Raw genomic sequence first — 15,998 nt, forward strand, 5'->3', positions numbered from 1 at the left:
CTGGTTTTTTTCCTGCTTGGTCCTCATAGTCTCTTAAATTTATTTCCCTTTCTTTCAAAAAAAAAATTGTCCTTAAGGAATATTAAGTTGCTTACATTACAAATTACACCACATATTAACATCACTTTTTCATATTTTTCAACAGTTAAAATGTTTAAAATCTTACCGTGGCATAGTTATTATGTGTTGAAACTAAATCAAAATCAAACATTCTGACTTTATACAAACAATCTGTTTCAAACACATTAAAGCACCATTGAAATTATGTTTCATGGAAATGTTTGAAAGTATTAATTGGTTCTCATGGAAAGTCTCCAGTTTATAAACTCAGCTGGTTTTGACACTTCTATACTTTCAGCCCAGAAAATCTGCTACTACAGTTCATATTAATGCCAAATTTGGCCCCATGAGGCAGCTGATATCAAACCACTGCCACCCAATTTCTAAGGGAATATAAAAAACTGTAGATTTGAAGGATGCTGCAGGGAGCCTATAACCTCAACTTCTAAGTGAGACAGAAAAGTTGATCTGATGTGATGGCTCACATGGGACCAAGGGAAAAAAATGAAGAGCAAGGATGGTATTAAAAGGTGCTATAATCACCTACAGTCAAATTAAGACTGGTATTGCCCGAAACCCTTGATGCCATCAGCTCTCTGCCCTAACCTGCTCCCTAGCAGTTCTACTTGTGAATCAAGGCATGAATATGCACCCAGAAATATGTCTGTAGCCATCTCCAATTTCAATTTAAGTTAATATTCTGGTTTAAGTCTCAATTTAAACTGAAGAAGGTCGGGAGAGGACATACCTCCCATTCATCCATCCTTGCTGCAAAGTTATTAGCCTCCAAGCAAGGAAATGAAGCAGGTACATGGGGATAGCTCTCTTTACATCACTCAAGTGCCAAATATAAGCCATACAAGTATGGAGGTGGACATATACACAGGCAGGATTAAAGAGTAACATCAGTTTGAAATATCTTGTGTTCCTGTGAGTGGAGCATGCCAGCAGAGTGAAGTGGACATCTGTCTAAGCACATATGGGATGGGATCCGTGCCCCAATCCACATGTGTGGAAGTGAGCCACAGCTTACTTGGTGCTTTTAGGGGATTGCTGTATCCTTTGGCCAAAACCCCTTTCTGTATTGCACTGGTGCATGAAGGGTCTTTTAGACAGAGCTTTAAACTAATGACCTGAAACCAGCATAAAAGTTAAGTTTTTGCACCCTGTCATTAGCACGTGCCTCTGCCCCGTGTCCCCTGGCTGTGATAGCTGTGTAGGCACTGCGGAGATGGCTGGGTGCAGGCAGGCATGTGTTTGCTCTGAGCCAGCTGAGCCCTCCCTTATCTCTCCCCGCTGCCTTGGTGAAGCTTCTCTTCACGCTACTGTTCACCCGAATATCAATGAGTGAAAACAAGGCATTGCCAGCGTTTCGGAGGGGAGAGACGGGGGCAAATCACAGCTCTTTCTCTTTCTCCCTCTCTGTCTGTCTCTCTGTACCACACCTCCCCCAGCCTTTTTTTTATATATTACCAGGTTTAAAGCACAAACTGTACCCTGTGGCAAGTGTCTGATTGCAGATAGTTTTCTCAGCGTCCTCTCTTCAGATTGTATAATCCAAGCCCAGAAAGGCTTCTCTGTTTATCCTGAAGTAACCCCTGCCTGTGGGCAAAGCTCTCCCCGTTGCCCTGCCCCAGCTGCGATGTACTCACAGTTCACAGTGACCCGGACTTGCTTGACGTCTGCTGAGGCAACTTCGTTGGCAGCTTTGCACTCGTACTTGCCCGACTGCTCTCGTGTGATCCCCAGGATCTCCAGGTACTCCTCCTCACCTTCAAACTCTCTGCCTGGTAGGACAGAAAAATACAGAGAGTGGTTCTGTTAGGCTTTCAGTTTTAGGAAGTTGCTATGGAGGAACAATCACAACATGGAGTCTGCAAACAAGCGACAGTCATAGCTGTTTGAAAGTTATTTCAGAAGCTGCTGAAAACTGAAAATCTGGAAGGCACCATATAGGTGGTACAATCCATAGCATCTCACAGGCTGCCCAGGCTGAGAAGCAAAATGTCCATCACATAAGATCAGGCTAAGTTCACTAGTGTGATGGCTGAGTACCACCAGAGGTTAGTCATGCTGTGGGTGATGTGCTGGACCCAGGGCTAGCTGGGTCCTCAGATGTGTTGTCAGCACCCTTTTCTCCACTGCAAAACTGTGAAAAATATCTTTCTGTCTCCCAGAGCAACCACCACCTTGAAGTGCCATCGATCAGATCAAGCTACTGTTAAACACAGCCAAACTGAGAGAAACAAACTGTAATTTGATCTGCAGAGACCAATAATCATCACGCATCCCTGAGCTACTGTACATATGAAACGACACATTTAAACCATGCTGCCTCCTTACACACTTTGGAAAACAGTGACTTGAGTGTCAGTCGGGGTTATGGATGGGAGCAGGAATCGGGGGCGGTCTGTGGCCCTGCTTTTAACTCACTGTGTGACCTTGAGTGAGTCCCTCCTTCGCTCTCCCTCTGTAAACTGCAGCAAATAGCCCCCCCTCTCCCATCACCTCCTGGTTTGAGCAGGGCAGTGAGGTTAACCCATGTAAAACACATTAGATTCATTGCATGAAAGTTGCCAGGGAAGCATGAAAATATTAGGATTGGTATATCTAGCCTATTCCTTCAAAGAGGAAAGCAAAATAAGGCACCTCCTGGAAAGAATCTGAACCACATTTCCTCCTCTCAGAGGGCTGCAAGCACTGCTCTGCAACATTGGAAATGGCAAGCCCCAGTTGTGTGCCTGTGTATGTTTAGAGAAATCAGCCCCCAACCCTGAATTGGTAAAAGACAGATTTGGAAAGAAAAAAAAAAAGTCAGCTCACAAGAGCTCCCATTCAGGTTCCTCAGAAAGTGGTCAGATTTTCCAAAAAACTCTCTGCCCAGAAGGTATTTTTTGCTCAACAGGTGCTAAGCACTTTTGAAACCCTGCCCATTTCACAAAAGTGCAGTTTTTGAGAGAGTTCAAATAGTGCCTACTGTTCACCTTGGTTTATGGCACTGCATGAAAGCAGTGGCTAAGTCTGGTCTCTGGAGCTGAATTTCCCATGGAGCCACCTGCAACAAATCCCACCCCAGAGGCACAGACTTGCTGCAGTGTCTTGGCCAGGTCAGCCTGGCCACACACACTGGTGAAGCCAGCTGAATGCAATTCCCTTCATCATCAGAGAAGAACTTCAGAAGCTTCAAAATCTGCTCAGAACTCTGTCCCTTACATAATTATTTGGGTCTTTTTTTATTTTTCTTTTTCAGAGGCAATTTTCAGAATCATTCTAGGAGAAAACCACCCCCTGTCAGGGAGACTCAGCATGAAAACAGTAGTGTACCTATTAAACCCATGTAAAGACAAAGGCTCACCGTCTCTTTCAGCAGGGCTAATCAGCAGTCCCTTCTTCCAGCTCCTACCAGGTGTTCAGGTAGCAAAAATCTCTTTGCTATGTCTAAAATTTACTGCTTTGTTTTTTGCATCCCCCAACAGTCTGCTGCAGGACCTTCCTGCATGGCAGCAGCGTTTTGCACAAGGGAAGGAGGCAAAGTTGGCTCCTGCTGCCAGGACATGGCTCTCAGTCCTCTGCCCTGTGCTGAGGCTGATGCTGTGAAGAGTCATTGGAGAAGGAAGCAGGGTGGGTTTTTCACAGGTGTTTTTTATTGCTGGAAGTCATGAACATGTTAGGGAGTCCTAACCTCAGTAGGACAAGAATTAGGTGAGTCTCAGAAATGTGGAAGGGACTTCAATCACCATCGAATCTGTTCTGCAGTCTCAAGGCAGGACACATGAGTCATGTCATGGACACAGCCATCCTCTGCCCTCCAGCGGCAGAGATTCTGCAGCCACTCCTGGCAATCTGTTCCTGGGCTTTGCTGTCCTTACCACTGGAGCAGTTTCCTGAAATTTGACCTGAGTCTCCCTTGCTGCAATTTAAAGCTATTACTTTTGTCTCAGCCGCTACAGACAAAAAGAACAAATCATTCCCTCCTTCCCTGCAATAGCCTTTTATCAACTTTTAAATCACTTAGTTCCTCCCTCAGTTGTCATCTTTTTTTTTCTTTTGGCACAACATTGCCTGGGTCTTTCAACCTTCCTCTGTAGGTGATGTTTTTTTAGGCTCTTGATCATTCTTGTTCTTTGCTTTTAGACCTCTCTGACAAGTTTACATTTTTCTGGATGTGTGATACCCCAAACTGAACACAGCATTTCAGATGAGGTGTTACCCTGGCTGAACACAGATGAAGGATTGCATTGCAACTACTGCACCATGTTGCTGTCTGTAGAGGCAACACATTGTTTCTGGTTTTGCTACAGCAGGGATAATTTCTGTTGGGGAACTCTTAATTCTCAGATTTTCTTATGGCATATTGCTCGCATTGCTACCTGCTAATAAAGCACTTAAAAACTCCCATCCCCAAACTGAGCTGACAACCAACACTCCTCTCCTTTCACAGCAGCACTCCAAGTTGATAGGTCAGTGAGTTGACTGGAAAGTTAATCAGACATCAGGGAAAGACTCACAAAGAAAAGGTTAAAACATAATTTGCCTCTGTTTTGCAACTCATTTGCTCTGCAGTTCTGCCTTGTTTATCCACAGGGTTCATTCCAAGTGGGACTTGCTTCTCCTGCAATTTGCCCTTGTCACAAGACTGTCACCGTAATGAAGACAGGGTTGAGGGTGACTTAACCAGCTCTAATGGAGTGGCACCCTCATTACGGGTGCTGTTAAGTCTGTCAGAGAACTGCATCAGTGGAGCTCCAAAGTAAGCTACAAGGGTAGATACCTTCCCAAGGGAAGATGTTTTTGAGCTTCTCCCCTGCATACATACATGCACTTGTACCATGTACTGTGTACCATGTCTGACAGGAGAGCTTTCACAGCTACACAGAACCCTTGCCAAGACATGATGAGCTGCTGGCTTGCCCAGTGGAGTGCTCTGGAAGTAACTGAAAGGCAAGACTTCTGTTCTAAAGGGCATAACAAAAACATCAATAACCCTTTTCAGCTCCTCATTCCCCTGCTCTAGGACACACATATAAGCATAATACTTCAGGGAAAGTTTCTGTGACAGTCTTTTGCTGTATAAGTGGTAGCACTGTTCTTGTCTCTGCACTGGTGACCCTGAGCATCAACATTTTGTTACAAGAACTGAGCTGCTCTCACTTTCAAGACAGACCCTTTTCCTTGCTGCCTTGTCCCCTCTAAGAGCACATTAACCATTTCTAACAAAAAGCATTTATATAAAATTGAGGTGTTGTAGTACAGAGCAGGGAGAGGAAAGATGTATCACAGTGTGTTAGAGAAATGTCAGGTTGTGATATCTTGCAGAGAGCTGTAGAGATGTTTTCACTAATTCACTTTGGCAGCCAGATTAGGTGAGTCATATTAACTCTAACCTCTAAGGCAAACAGGGGGTGGGGGGAGCAGGAACAGAGCTTTATACATCGAGTGAATTTACAAATGTTTCTGCACAGGAGCCAGCGTTGGTAGGGAACTGATGGTTGTCACTATGCAGTTTATCAAAGCAGGGAGGGAGAAGGCTTGGACAACGCTCTTTGGTACCGATAACAATGAACATATTCTATTAGGTGAAAGAGGGACTGCCAACTCTTGGCAAGAGAGCCATTCCATTCCCATTAAGAGAAGACACTTGCCTTGAGCAGATTATCAAGGGGTGAAATTCTGACTGTACTGCCAAAGTTTCCTTGCTGACAAGAGTTGTCTCCTGGCTCTTCTGCCTGGTTCAGAACAGCCCTTTCTCAGTGAGGGTCCTTTCAGGTATCCCTAGGTGGATGACTTCTCACTCAGTGCAGCTCTTCACATCCTAAACCATCCCCTTGCATCACCGCAGGCAACCTGCTTCCCTGCAGGTTTTTTGTCTTTCACATGTTCCTAGTTAGCTTGGTTTGTTGCTCCAGCCCCATTAAACACCATCTTGCCAAGCTGTAGCTCCTTAACTCTGTCCCAGTGAATCAGAAAGAGGAGCTTTCTGCTCTGGAGGCTGGAGATAGAGAGAGCATGGGCCCGGGAGGCTTGACAATCAAACCAAGAGGGAACGACCCTGAGCAGCGCGAGCCAGGCGGCTGCTGCTGCTCGGAGCTGGCAGAGCCTTTTTTGCAGAGGGATCTGCGGCAGCAGCTTTGATGTGTGCAGCAGCAAGGCTTTGAAGGCCTGCTTGCCTCAGCCACATTGCCTATCCCCTGGCTTCCTAATTGGACCCAGTAAATAATGAAGCTGAACAGCAAATCTGCTTGGCTATGCTAGCCTGCTGGCAAGCAGCCTTCCTTTCCCCTTACCCTCTGGAAATAGCCTTGTCCAACCCCATTGGCTCTGCATATTGTCCTTGTTGCTGTGCACACCTGCCTGTGCTCTCATATAGATATATAGATATATCTATATCTATATCTATATCTATATGCTATAGTCTGTATTTTATATACTGTGTATTTCATTTGTTTTCACATCTATAAATCCATCTGTGTGTGCAGAAACACAGACTGACGTGTTCCCCAGGCATTTATGGGCACTTCTCACCTCTACCCAAATGGCCCCTTGCACTGCCACACACCATCACTCTTTCCTCAAAGGCTAAATGCTTCCTTTCTACAAATGACCGACACCCAGTCAAAATCCCACTTGTACTGTGTGCAGACAGCTCTTTCAGGTAGTCAGCGCCAGCAATGCACTCAGTCACATTCTCTACCAGAGAGGCCTTTCCTTTCATGCCCTAGTTTATTACATCTCCAGAGGGGAAGCTGATTTCCAGAGGTGGCAGACACATTTTATTTCATCTCCTCTCCTGTCCGTGCATCCAGCACTGGGCTTCTTCTTGTGCAGAGATTACTTTAGTTGTCTTATTTATTTTTTTTTAAACACTGCTGTGGTCTTAAATTAAATTGAAATTTAGATCTGCTGAAAGTATCTGTTTGCATTTGGCATGTGGAGAAAGAGATCAGCCACCCTGCTACTATGTTTGTTTTCCCTCCAAGCATCTTTGTAGTTGTGAAAAGAGGGGAGCAGAATGGGTTATGCATCTTTGTTGGGCTTAAAACAAGATGCAAGGAGATAAAAAAGATTGGAAATCAATGGATGCCATTTGAAGTTTTTTGTGTGTAGCAACTTCTATTGCTGAACTGCAGGTTTTGTTGTCTCTGCACTCCCCATTTAGTGTTTGAGGTTTTGCTCACCTAACTTTCCTCCTTCCCTCTGCACCTTCTATTCCCTAGGAACAGGCTTCTGAAAGACAAAAATAGCTAAGGGAGCCTTTGACACAATTTTTATTGTTTTACCTCCCGCTGAGGGTTTTCTTTTTTTTAAATTCAAAACTTTGAAGTTTTCATTTATCAGTGCCTGTCTCCTCAGCCATCACAGATTCCAATGAGCTTGTCATTTTTTCCCATCCCTTAGTTGAAGAGGCTTGTTTTTAGCAAAGAGATCAGTAGAGAGAAGCAGATGGTGGATAAGCAAAGGGACAACTAGTGCTAGCATGCTACAGTAAGGAAGGCAGGCAGAAAACCTAGAGTAGCATGGGAAGTGGTAAAAACAGGGAAAGCTTGAGAGAAAACAAAAATAGATGGAGAAAAAACAGAGGGAGAATAAAGAGAGTGAGAGTGGCTGGGAGAGAGAAATGCAAAAAAAAAAAAAGTGAGATTCTTCAGTGACTGGGAAAGAGAGAAAATGGTATTCAGCTACTGACAAAGAGAAACACATTGAGACAGAGCAAGTGAGAGAGACGGGAGGTGAGACAGCGGCAGACAGAGAGATGTACAGCTGGGAGAGAAGCACAGCCATCCCTTGTGTAAAGGGAGCCATGAAATAACAACTGCCAGAGGGACAGGAACAGAGGGGTCACATGTAGTAAGGCAGTAATTACTCTGTTTAAGCAGCAAGGCACAGCAGGGTATTTATTGTTTAAGCTGGCCTCATGCCTCCCATGCCCTCAGGTCTGTAGCTATTACACATAAACCAAAAAACTAGAGCAGTGCCAGGGAGGGCTCTGGCCTGGCTCTGGCTTCATGAATGAGAATGAGTCAGACTGGGTGGAAATACACTGGCATGGTTTCCCCTGGCGTTCACCAGGACTTTGCTCATCAGCAATCATATTTGCACCTTATGTGCAAACTGTCTGCCCTGCCTCCAGAGCCAAGGACAGTGCCCAAGGAGCTCCCTGGCTGGGGGAACACGAGCACCCGCTGGCATGACCAGGGTTAAGAGAGCCTGTGATTTTCATGGGCTCCTTCTTCTCAAACTCCTCGAATCCAGCATGCAAACAAAACCCTCCAGGCTGAGAGCAGCTTTCCCAGACTGAACAATGTCTCTGTGCTCTCTCTCTTGGGACAGCACTGACCAAACCACTTGGGACTTCACCCATCACTGACGGCTCTACCCAGGAGCTGGAAGCCAAAATCTGACAGCTCAGATGCAGTTTGCATTCCGGCTGTGGGTGCGTGCCAGCGGGGGTCATCTGCCTGAGGCAGCCTCAGCAGATCAGCTGTATCTCTGAATTTCCACCCCCTCTTTTCTATAAATGACCACTAAGGGTCATCACAGTCTCTCACACACAGCCCTGAGTCTGGGCATGGAGCAGGTGTGCAATATACTACTTCATCTCAGCAGCTGATTCGATTTTCCATTCAAAATCCACATATGAACACCAGAAAGAAAGTGAACCATCTCCCCAGAAAAAATCCAGACCCACTTCAGGTCAAGGCCCTCTGTTTGACCAATGGTTTTCTTTTTCTCTTTGCTGAACCAGAAAAAGGAATAATGTTCTGCCTCAATTTGAGATACAATTTAAATCAGATGATTTCATGTTGAAGGAGATCACTTTTTTCCCCCTCAAAATTACTTACTGAATTTAGCCCAAATTTGTTAACACTTTTTTTAATGAACACAAACAACATTTTTTGGATAGATTAATTACTCTTGAACAGAACTTGGCTGTGAAGCCAATATATAAAGTAAATTATGAACCATGAGGTAAATTAAGTCATGTAATGTCACAACTACAATATTATACTCCCTAAGTGTTGCATACTGCAATGCAAATTATCATGACTATGCTACCAAACACCAAGCCTTAATTTTACTGCCAAGAAAATGACATATAAACATGAACAAACCAATAGCTGCACCATTTCTGCATCACAAAATTTTTGCCTGCTGCCGTTTGAAGTGTATTTTAAAACAATATGAGGTAGGAGTCACCATCAGCTAGATGAATCAATGAGATGCCCCCACATCTTTGAGAGCCTTAGGAAGGCAGGGGCTAGTAACTCATCAGGGCTGCGAGGACAGTGCTGGAGCAGCTAACAAAATGGAGGCTGAAAACAGAAGGTCAGACAAAGAATCACAGCTGAGGCTTAGGAGTTCTTTGATGTGCACCTGTGGATGGAAGCACACCAATCTGGCTCCCAGCAGTGTGGTCAGCACTGCAGGGTCCTGTGCCCTCTTCCTCCACCACCTACAAGAAGAGGATGGGCCAGCACTTGGTCCTGGCAAGAGGAACATCAGGGTGTGTTTTTGGGGGCGTGGGTGTGTAATCAATAGGTCTTTGTTTCCCACTGTGCTAAGCACAGGATGGTAATGCAAGCCAAGAGTTGATGCAGGGGACTGAGTTTTCCTGCATGCCATGGACATGTATGAAAGGCATAAAGTACAACAGCAAGCAATCAACTATTACAGTCTCTAGTGATTCTGTCAGATAGTTTCCTTTCATTTGGCCTCATGTACTCCTTTTCCTACTAGATTTATTATTTTGGACAATGCGCTTGTGCTATCATTGTTGAACAGTTTGAAGACAAGTTCCTCCTCACAAACACAAGACCAAAGAGAAAACTGACAGCAACAAGCCCCTTCTGGGCAAGAAGCCTGAGTGAACTGTACAATTTCTGTCCTGCCAGTGAAGAGCAATGATGGACTACAATGCAGTCCCTAGTTTAATTCCACAAATCACTATGTCAGCCCCAGACCTTAGGGAAACCTTGTGTGATGGCACTCACTGGTACCAACTGTGCCAGTAGCTCAGTCTAGGAACTATAGGGGTTGGTCTGTGTTTGGTGGCATCTTTAAAAATCCTTGTTATGTTCTCTACAAAGTCTCTTGTGTCTTATGTAGCACAAGATATGCTCAATATACTATTGTGCATGAATGAAGTGGTTTGCTTTTGTAGGCATCCACCAGAATGTTTCCCTGTATTTAAATATAAGGTGTTTGTTCCCTTCTGTCCTATGCCCACTTCTTGAGATGAGACAGTAATGATGAACCCAGAACTTCAGTCTAACTTAAATTTTTTTTTTAAATTTGACAATCCCCTCCTCCTCAGTGATTCAACTCAGGCCACAGAATTATGTTCTTATATGTTTGAAACTTGGAAGAAGTATTGAGAAATTACAAATTGACACAAATTTACTTGAAATGGGAAAGAGCATTAACTCAGAGGCTTAGGCATTGGTGTGGCTCTTTCTTTGTAAGCTGAGGCCAAACACTTCGTGACCAAATATATGGCTCCTGAATCTCCTGTCCTTTTGCAAGATTCCTGGAGTTCATCCCTGTTTTCATCAAGGCTACTCTGAACACCAGCTTCACAAACGAACCCTAAAGACTGGGATTTCTGTATCAGCCTGGATCTAGCCACTCTGCTTTTAAACTGCTGTAGCTTTCAACTGAGGAAATGAGGTCAAAGAGTTAAGCCACCCCTTAGCAAGATTTACCCTTTCAAAAATACGCCAGCGTGTTGTGATGCCTGGTGCCAATATTTGTATAGGTGGATTAGCTTCTTGAAAAATCGTTTTGTTTGCTTTTCTCTTGACCCCTCTCCTTGCTGCAATGTTTCTCAATTAGATCCAGCATAGTAATTTCACAGCACCATCCCCCATACCTAGTCCTGGTGGAAGAAGAAAAGGGAATACTTTGTGGGGAGCACAACAAGGGATCAGGAGATGAGACTAACTAGCTGAATTCAGGATTCCACAGGCATCAAATACTGCCAGTTATCAAGGTGAGAATCACAGAGGTTTGAGGCAGGGTGGGGTTTGCCAGGAAGAGATTGTTTGGGCTCACACCTGTAGAGACTTTTGATCAATTGGGCTGGCTCCTGTGATATTATCATCTGAGGTGCCTGCCATTGATTCATTGTGATAGCAGTTGGGATAAATGATTGCTTCGGTCCAGGATATTTAATTCTTATGCACTTAGCCACTCCCTTGCTTTCCAAAGAATAAAAAGTCTTTCTCAAACTTGCAAGGCAGTAGCTGTGAAGGAGAAGGAAGGCATTTACTCCATGCCTAATACTGCATCTTGCATAGTCCTACAGGGGAGGCAAGCAGAGAGGAAATACAGACACTGATTTTGAGGTCTTGTAGCTCCCTGATGCAGCTACTCCCATTGCTAGTGCAGCTGTTGGCCATCAGCACACTTGAAAATCCTGGCTGTAAAGCAAGGTTTCTCTCTCAGATATATGGGAAAAAAAGAAAGGAGTCATCAGAATGGAGTCATCAGAAAGCAGAAAACTGTAAGTAGAAGAAACAGAGTGAAAACAGCTCCTTTCTGATTTCTTATCACTTACCCCGTAAGTGTAGGAAGGGGTCTGAAGACAAACCTAAAAGATATTTAATTACCTTCATACCAACTTCTTAATACTTGTTCTGATGATTACATAAAATTTCCAACAACTTGTAGCCGTGCTGGCATGAGCAGACCATGCCCAATCATGTCAATCAAAATGTGTCTCACTGGGCTTCGCCTCTCTGAATCCCCCTATTACCATCATGGACAGGAATCCATTTATTTCTACCCTCTTGACTCCCCAAACACATTTGATTCCTGTGGGAAGAGAAACATCTTGCTCCAACAGTCAGCCAAAAAACACAAGAAAGCATGAAAAACCATCTGTGTTTTGTTGAGGACTCTTTGGGTCCTTTCCGCCAAGCTCCCGGAGAGGCAGGGGTCTCATTAGACTGCTTTGCAACTGCACAACTGTGAGAATTTCACTGGAACTGAAACAGCAGTTGCTCTAATTAAACAGCACAGAGCAGGCCACCTTAATCACTGCCATGATTTCATCTTTCTTGAGGAGAGGAAGAGGCATCAAAACTGATAAGAGAGAGGGAAGAAGGTGAAATGTACTGAATCCCTGGTTCCTCAATTTAAAGCACTAAGGGATGTCTCTCATCTCTGTAATGATTAATGTGAGCTACTGATGGCATGTTTTATTAAATGGTTATAAAATAATTGATATTTGAAAGCAGAGTTTCCAAAAGCCACTAAATGCTTTAACAGGACAAGACCATTTGGCTTTCAATGGCATTTGTGCCTGTAAGTCACTCAGGTGCATTGGAAAGCTTCACCTCTACCCTTTTATTCAAATCAGTGCCTCATTTACTCCATCAGTGAGACCTTGCCAGTCTGTGTGGCAGAAACCAGGGGCAGGGGTGAAAACCAAAAGCCCTCTAAGGAGAGGGTCCATGTTTCCTCAACCTTGAGTGGAAGTAGGAGGTGCCAGCAGCACACAGCCTGAGTGAGAAATACATCAGCTGAGGAGCAAGCACCCAGACACCAAGGACACCTAGGAAATAACAGCATGATAATTCCTGTCCTGACTCTCCCAAAGCCTCTAACGGGGAGGCACATCTGTCCCTGAGACAAGGCACACAGGCAGGCCAGGTAGAAATGCTGCTGGCAAGCTAGAGGGCCAGTGGGCCAAAGCTTAATAGGAAAACAGCAGTGATTTGTCTCCACCACTATTTATGTTTCAAGCACATGACAGGTTGTCAGTGGAAGTGAGTGCTGCTAAATTTACTGCTTCTCAAATCCCTGCCACAGTTGCATACTTGACAAGTCATTTCATTTGAAGGGCTAGGTGTTGGGCTGGACTTTCCTCCCCTGTGCTCTCCTTCAATGAAAACCACCAACAGCTTTCTTTACACCACAGACTGATCCCCCCCTGGGGGATATGATATCAGGGTGTGAGTTTAGAGAAGAGGGATGTTCCCGGCACATTCATTTTTAACCCTGATACATGCTGGTCTTGTTCTGGGCCACTTGACTGCAGATGTGTGTCTGACAGGACACACACATGACGGAACTGAACAAGTAACAGCTTGGTTACAGCATGGGGCATTCGGAGACAGAGAACAGGAGAGGCTGGAGAGCATGAGTGAGTACCAGCTGGTGTGTGGGCAAGAGCTGCTGAGTATCGTAAGGAAAACAGCGCCAAAGACTGTGGGAGTGCAAGAGGAAATGCAGGTGGGTGAGAGGGTGCCTGGGGATTAGATTGCACATATGTGTGTATGTCTACAGGTGGTGGAAAAACCGCATGGAATAATGGGTGTGGGATTGGGAGTAGGACAGAGCATTTAGGTGAGGATGTGAAGGGAGGAAGGCTGGCAGGCAGGGGAGAGGGTGAGAGGATGAGCCGGGGAGTGTCTGTGGACCTGCATGTGGAGGACTGAAGTATGGAGTAACATTTGCCTCCCAAGTGTTGCATGGTGCCTGCATCCACGCAGCCTCATGTACATCTGCGACATAACACATTTGGCAGGTGGGAAAAGATCCCTCATTAATGGCTGAAAATCTGTAACACCTGGTTTCAAACTCTTCTGGAAAGCAGAAGGGGAGTGAGGCTGCCATTTGAGGATGGGGGCCATAAAAAGCCCAAACCTTCCCTTTTGTTGTCCTCACAGCACTACAGAATCCTTGCTGGAGGGCTCTGGTCTTAGTTGCATGGAGGCTGCTCCCTGCTTTATGAAGCTGTGCTGATGGATAGCACCACATCTTCTCAAATGTTCTGACTTGTTTAGGCTGCAGATATCAAGGCAAAGGTGTCGGGAATACAGTGTTATGAAAGACAGACAAATGTGACAGGGCACATCCTCCTACCTCAACCACTCCCTTAATTTCTTCTACATCCAGTGGAACTCCCTGCTTTCTCCTGCACATATCTTGATATCATGCATAAGGTCCTTTCATTTGGTTCCCTCAAGTGCACTCAGTAAATTACATACATGTGCATGGACACACATTGTGCAGAGAGTGTCATGCAGAAGCAGGACACATCCTCCTTTTTCCTGTCACAGGGATGCAGGACCATTGCAATTCTCCATCAGCCCTTTAGGAATTTTTTCCACTTCCTTTTCCAGTGGTGTAGGCCAGAGGCCCTTGCTCTGCAATTGTGCCTCACAGTTCATATGATTAAATGTAGCATCTGCAGCTATATTAGCTGGGCTATCAGTGACAAGTGCTATCAATCCTCATACTTCAGTGAGTAAACTGATCACCACCTGGGGACAGAAATCTCCCCTTATCTCTCATCACCATAACATACAAACTCCTTTATGTGGGTTTCAGAGGGAGGGAAACAAAGAGAGGTGGAGTATGAGGATGACAAATAGTTTGGACTATCTTCTACTCTTTCTTTGGTTCTCTGCTTTCCAAAGAACACAACAGACATTTCTTTATGGGTGGCTCCTCCAAGGCCGATCCAAGTTTTACTGTGCGTGAGGGAAAAACACAACAATTGTGCCCTCCCACCTGGCCTCCAAGGACTAAGAATTCATCCACAGTAATCATCTATTGGGCCTCTTGGATTGAGGCCCTGTGGCACTTTTACTGGATAATAGCATTTCTTAATAACCAGCATTTCAATCAAATTCCTTTCTATCACCTTTGCAGCACCAGTACTCTGTATAGGCTACAATTCAGTAGGGAAAAAATCCTACAACTTTGACCATAAGCTATTGAAATAATATTAAAACCCAGGTTTTCAAACATCCTCTTTTTAAACACCTATTTCTCAACTGCTCTCCAAATTGCTGTCCTTGTGTTTTAAAGTCCAGCATTCCAAAAGGGATGCTGGGTTTGATTATAACAACTTCCTGGCTTGTAGGTTATGTCAATATCCTGGTGGGATTTTATGCCACTAATCTCAGCAGTCTGCAGTTGCAGAACAGTTAAGGATGGGAGGAATGTTAACTATATTAAAATGGCAAATGCAGACTGTATTTTCTCACTACTTCAGGAGTAGAAGGTCTTGCTTGACAGAATTTTCAGGCAGTATGAGTTTGCATGTACAGGGGGAGAGTGAAGTAGAGAGAAGAAAGGAGAATCGAGAACAGGGGAAGAACTGTCAAGACAACAAATAATTTAAAAAGTAGCATAGAGAAGATAGCTTGTGAGACCTAAGTCTTCAGGAGAAGGACCAAAAAGGAAATAAATAAAGAAAGAGACACAGAGCATGAGATAGGGATGAAAGTTTGATTAAAAAGAAGTGAGGGGATGCAGAGGGTTAGGGCAAACAAGCAGAGCCCTGAGCAAGGTGAATTGCCATGGGAAAGCAATGGGGAATGCAGTTAGTGTTGGCTGGGAAAACAGCATACAAGGGGTAACAGAGGCCAGAGTCTTCCAGATGTATTACTGTTATATTGATCTGTGGTAAACAATTTCACTGCTCACAGGCAATTCATGGCTGTTGGCAGTACCACTGAGGGCCTCGGACACTTAAGTGCTGTGTATACATGCAGAGGCATACAAGGAGAAAAAAGGTAAATTCCCATGACCTTTGGTAGGGAGGGCTTGGGATGGAGTGGGAATGTTTGGTGCTGGCTCCCCCTCCTTACCTTCTGCCTGCTTCATCTCATTAAAAGCAGATAAAATACACCACATGAACAGCCATCCCATTTCTAGACAAACAAGTGCTCTTATTGCTACCTTCTCAAATTCAGAGAGCTCCTCTGAAAAGTCTGCAATTCATGGAGCAAAATGACAAAGAAGGAACCATAGTTGTCCCCCCTCATTCCAGCACAGCAGGAGACCTAGAAGAAAATCTGCAGCAGTTTCCATGTAGCCTTGGAAGATTCGCTATGAGTTTCTTTTGCTCTTCATCCCCAGGGCTCTTTGCTGTGAACACACTGTGGTTTGCCTGAAGGTGAGTGTAGTTGCCAAGAGGCTCAGGG

At 44.7% G+C, this 15,998-nt stretch overlaps 1 protein-coding gene across 3 annotated transcripts in view; it reads right to left on the minus strand.

Annotated features, from left to right (window-relative positions):
- LSAMP (limbic system associated membrane protein) overlaps positions 1–15,998 on the minus strand; it is a 986,356-nt gene that overhangs the window by 33,573 nt on the left and 936,785 nt on the right. For all 3 annotated transcript variants that reach the window (XM_059493352.1, XM_059493353.1, XM_059493351.1), the window contains one exon: positions 1,713–1,847. In XM_059493352.1, the coding sequence (XP_059349335.1) occupies positions 1,713–1,847 (135 nt within the window). The remainder of the gene's footprint in view (positions 1–1,712; positions 1,848–15,998) is intronic.

Source organism: Ammospiza nelsoni, chromosome 2 (genome assembly GCF_027579445.1).
Source record: "Ammospiza nelsoni isolate bAmmNel1 chromosome 2, bAmmNel1.pri, whole genome shotgun sequence".
Lineage (NCBI taxonomy): Eukaryota > Metazoa > Chordata > Aves > Passeriformes > Passerellidae > Ammospiza > Ammospiza nelsoni.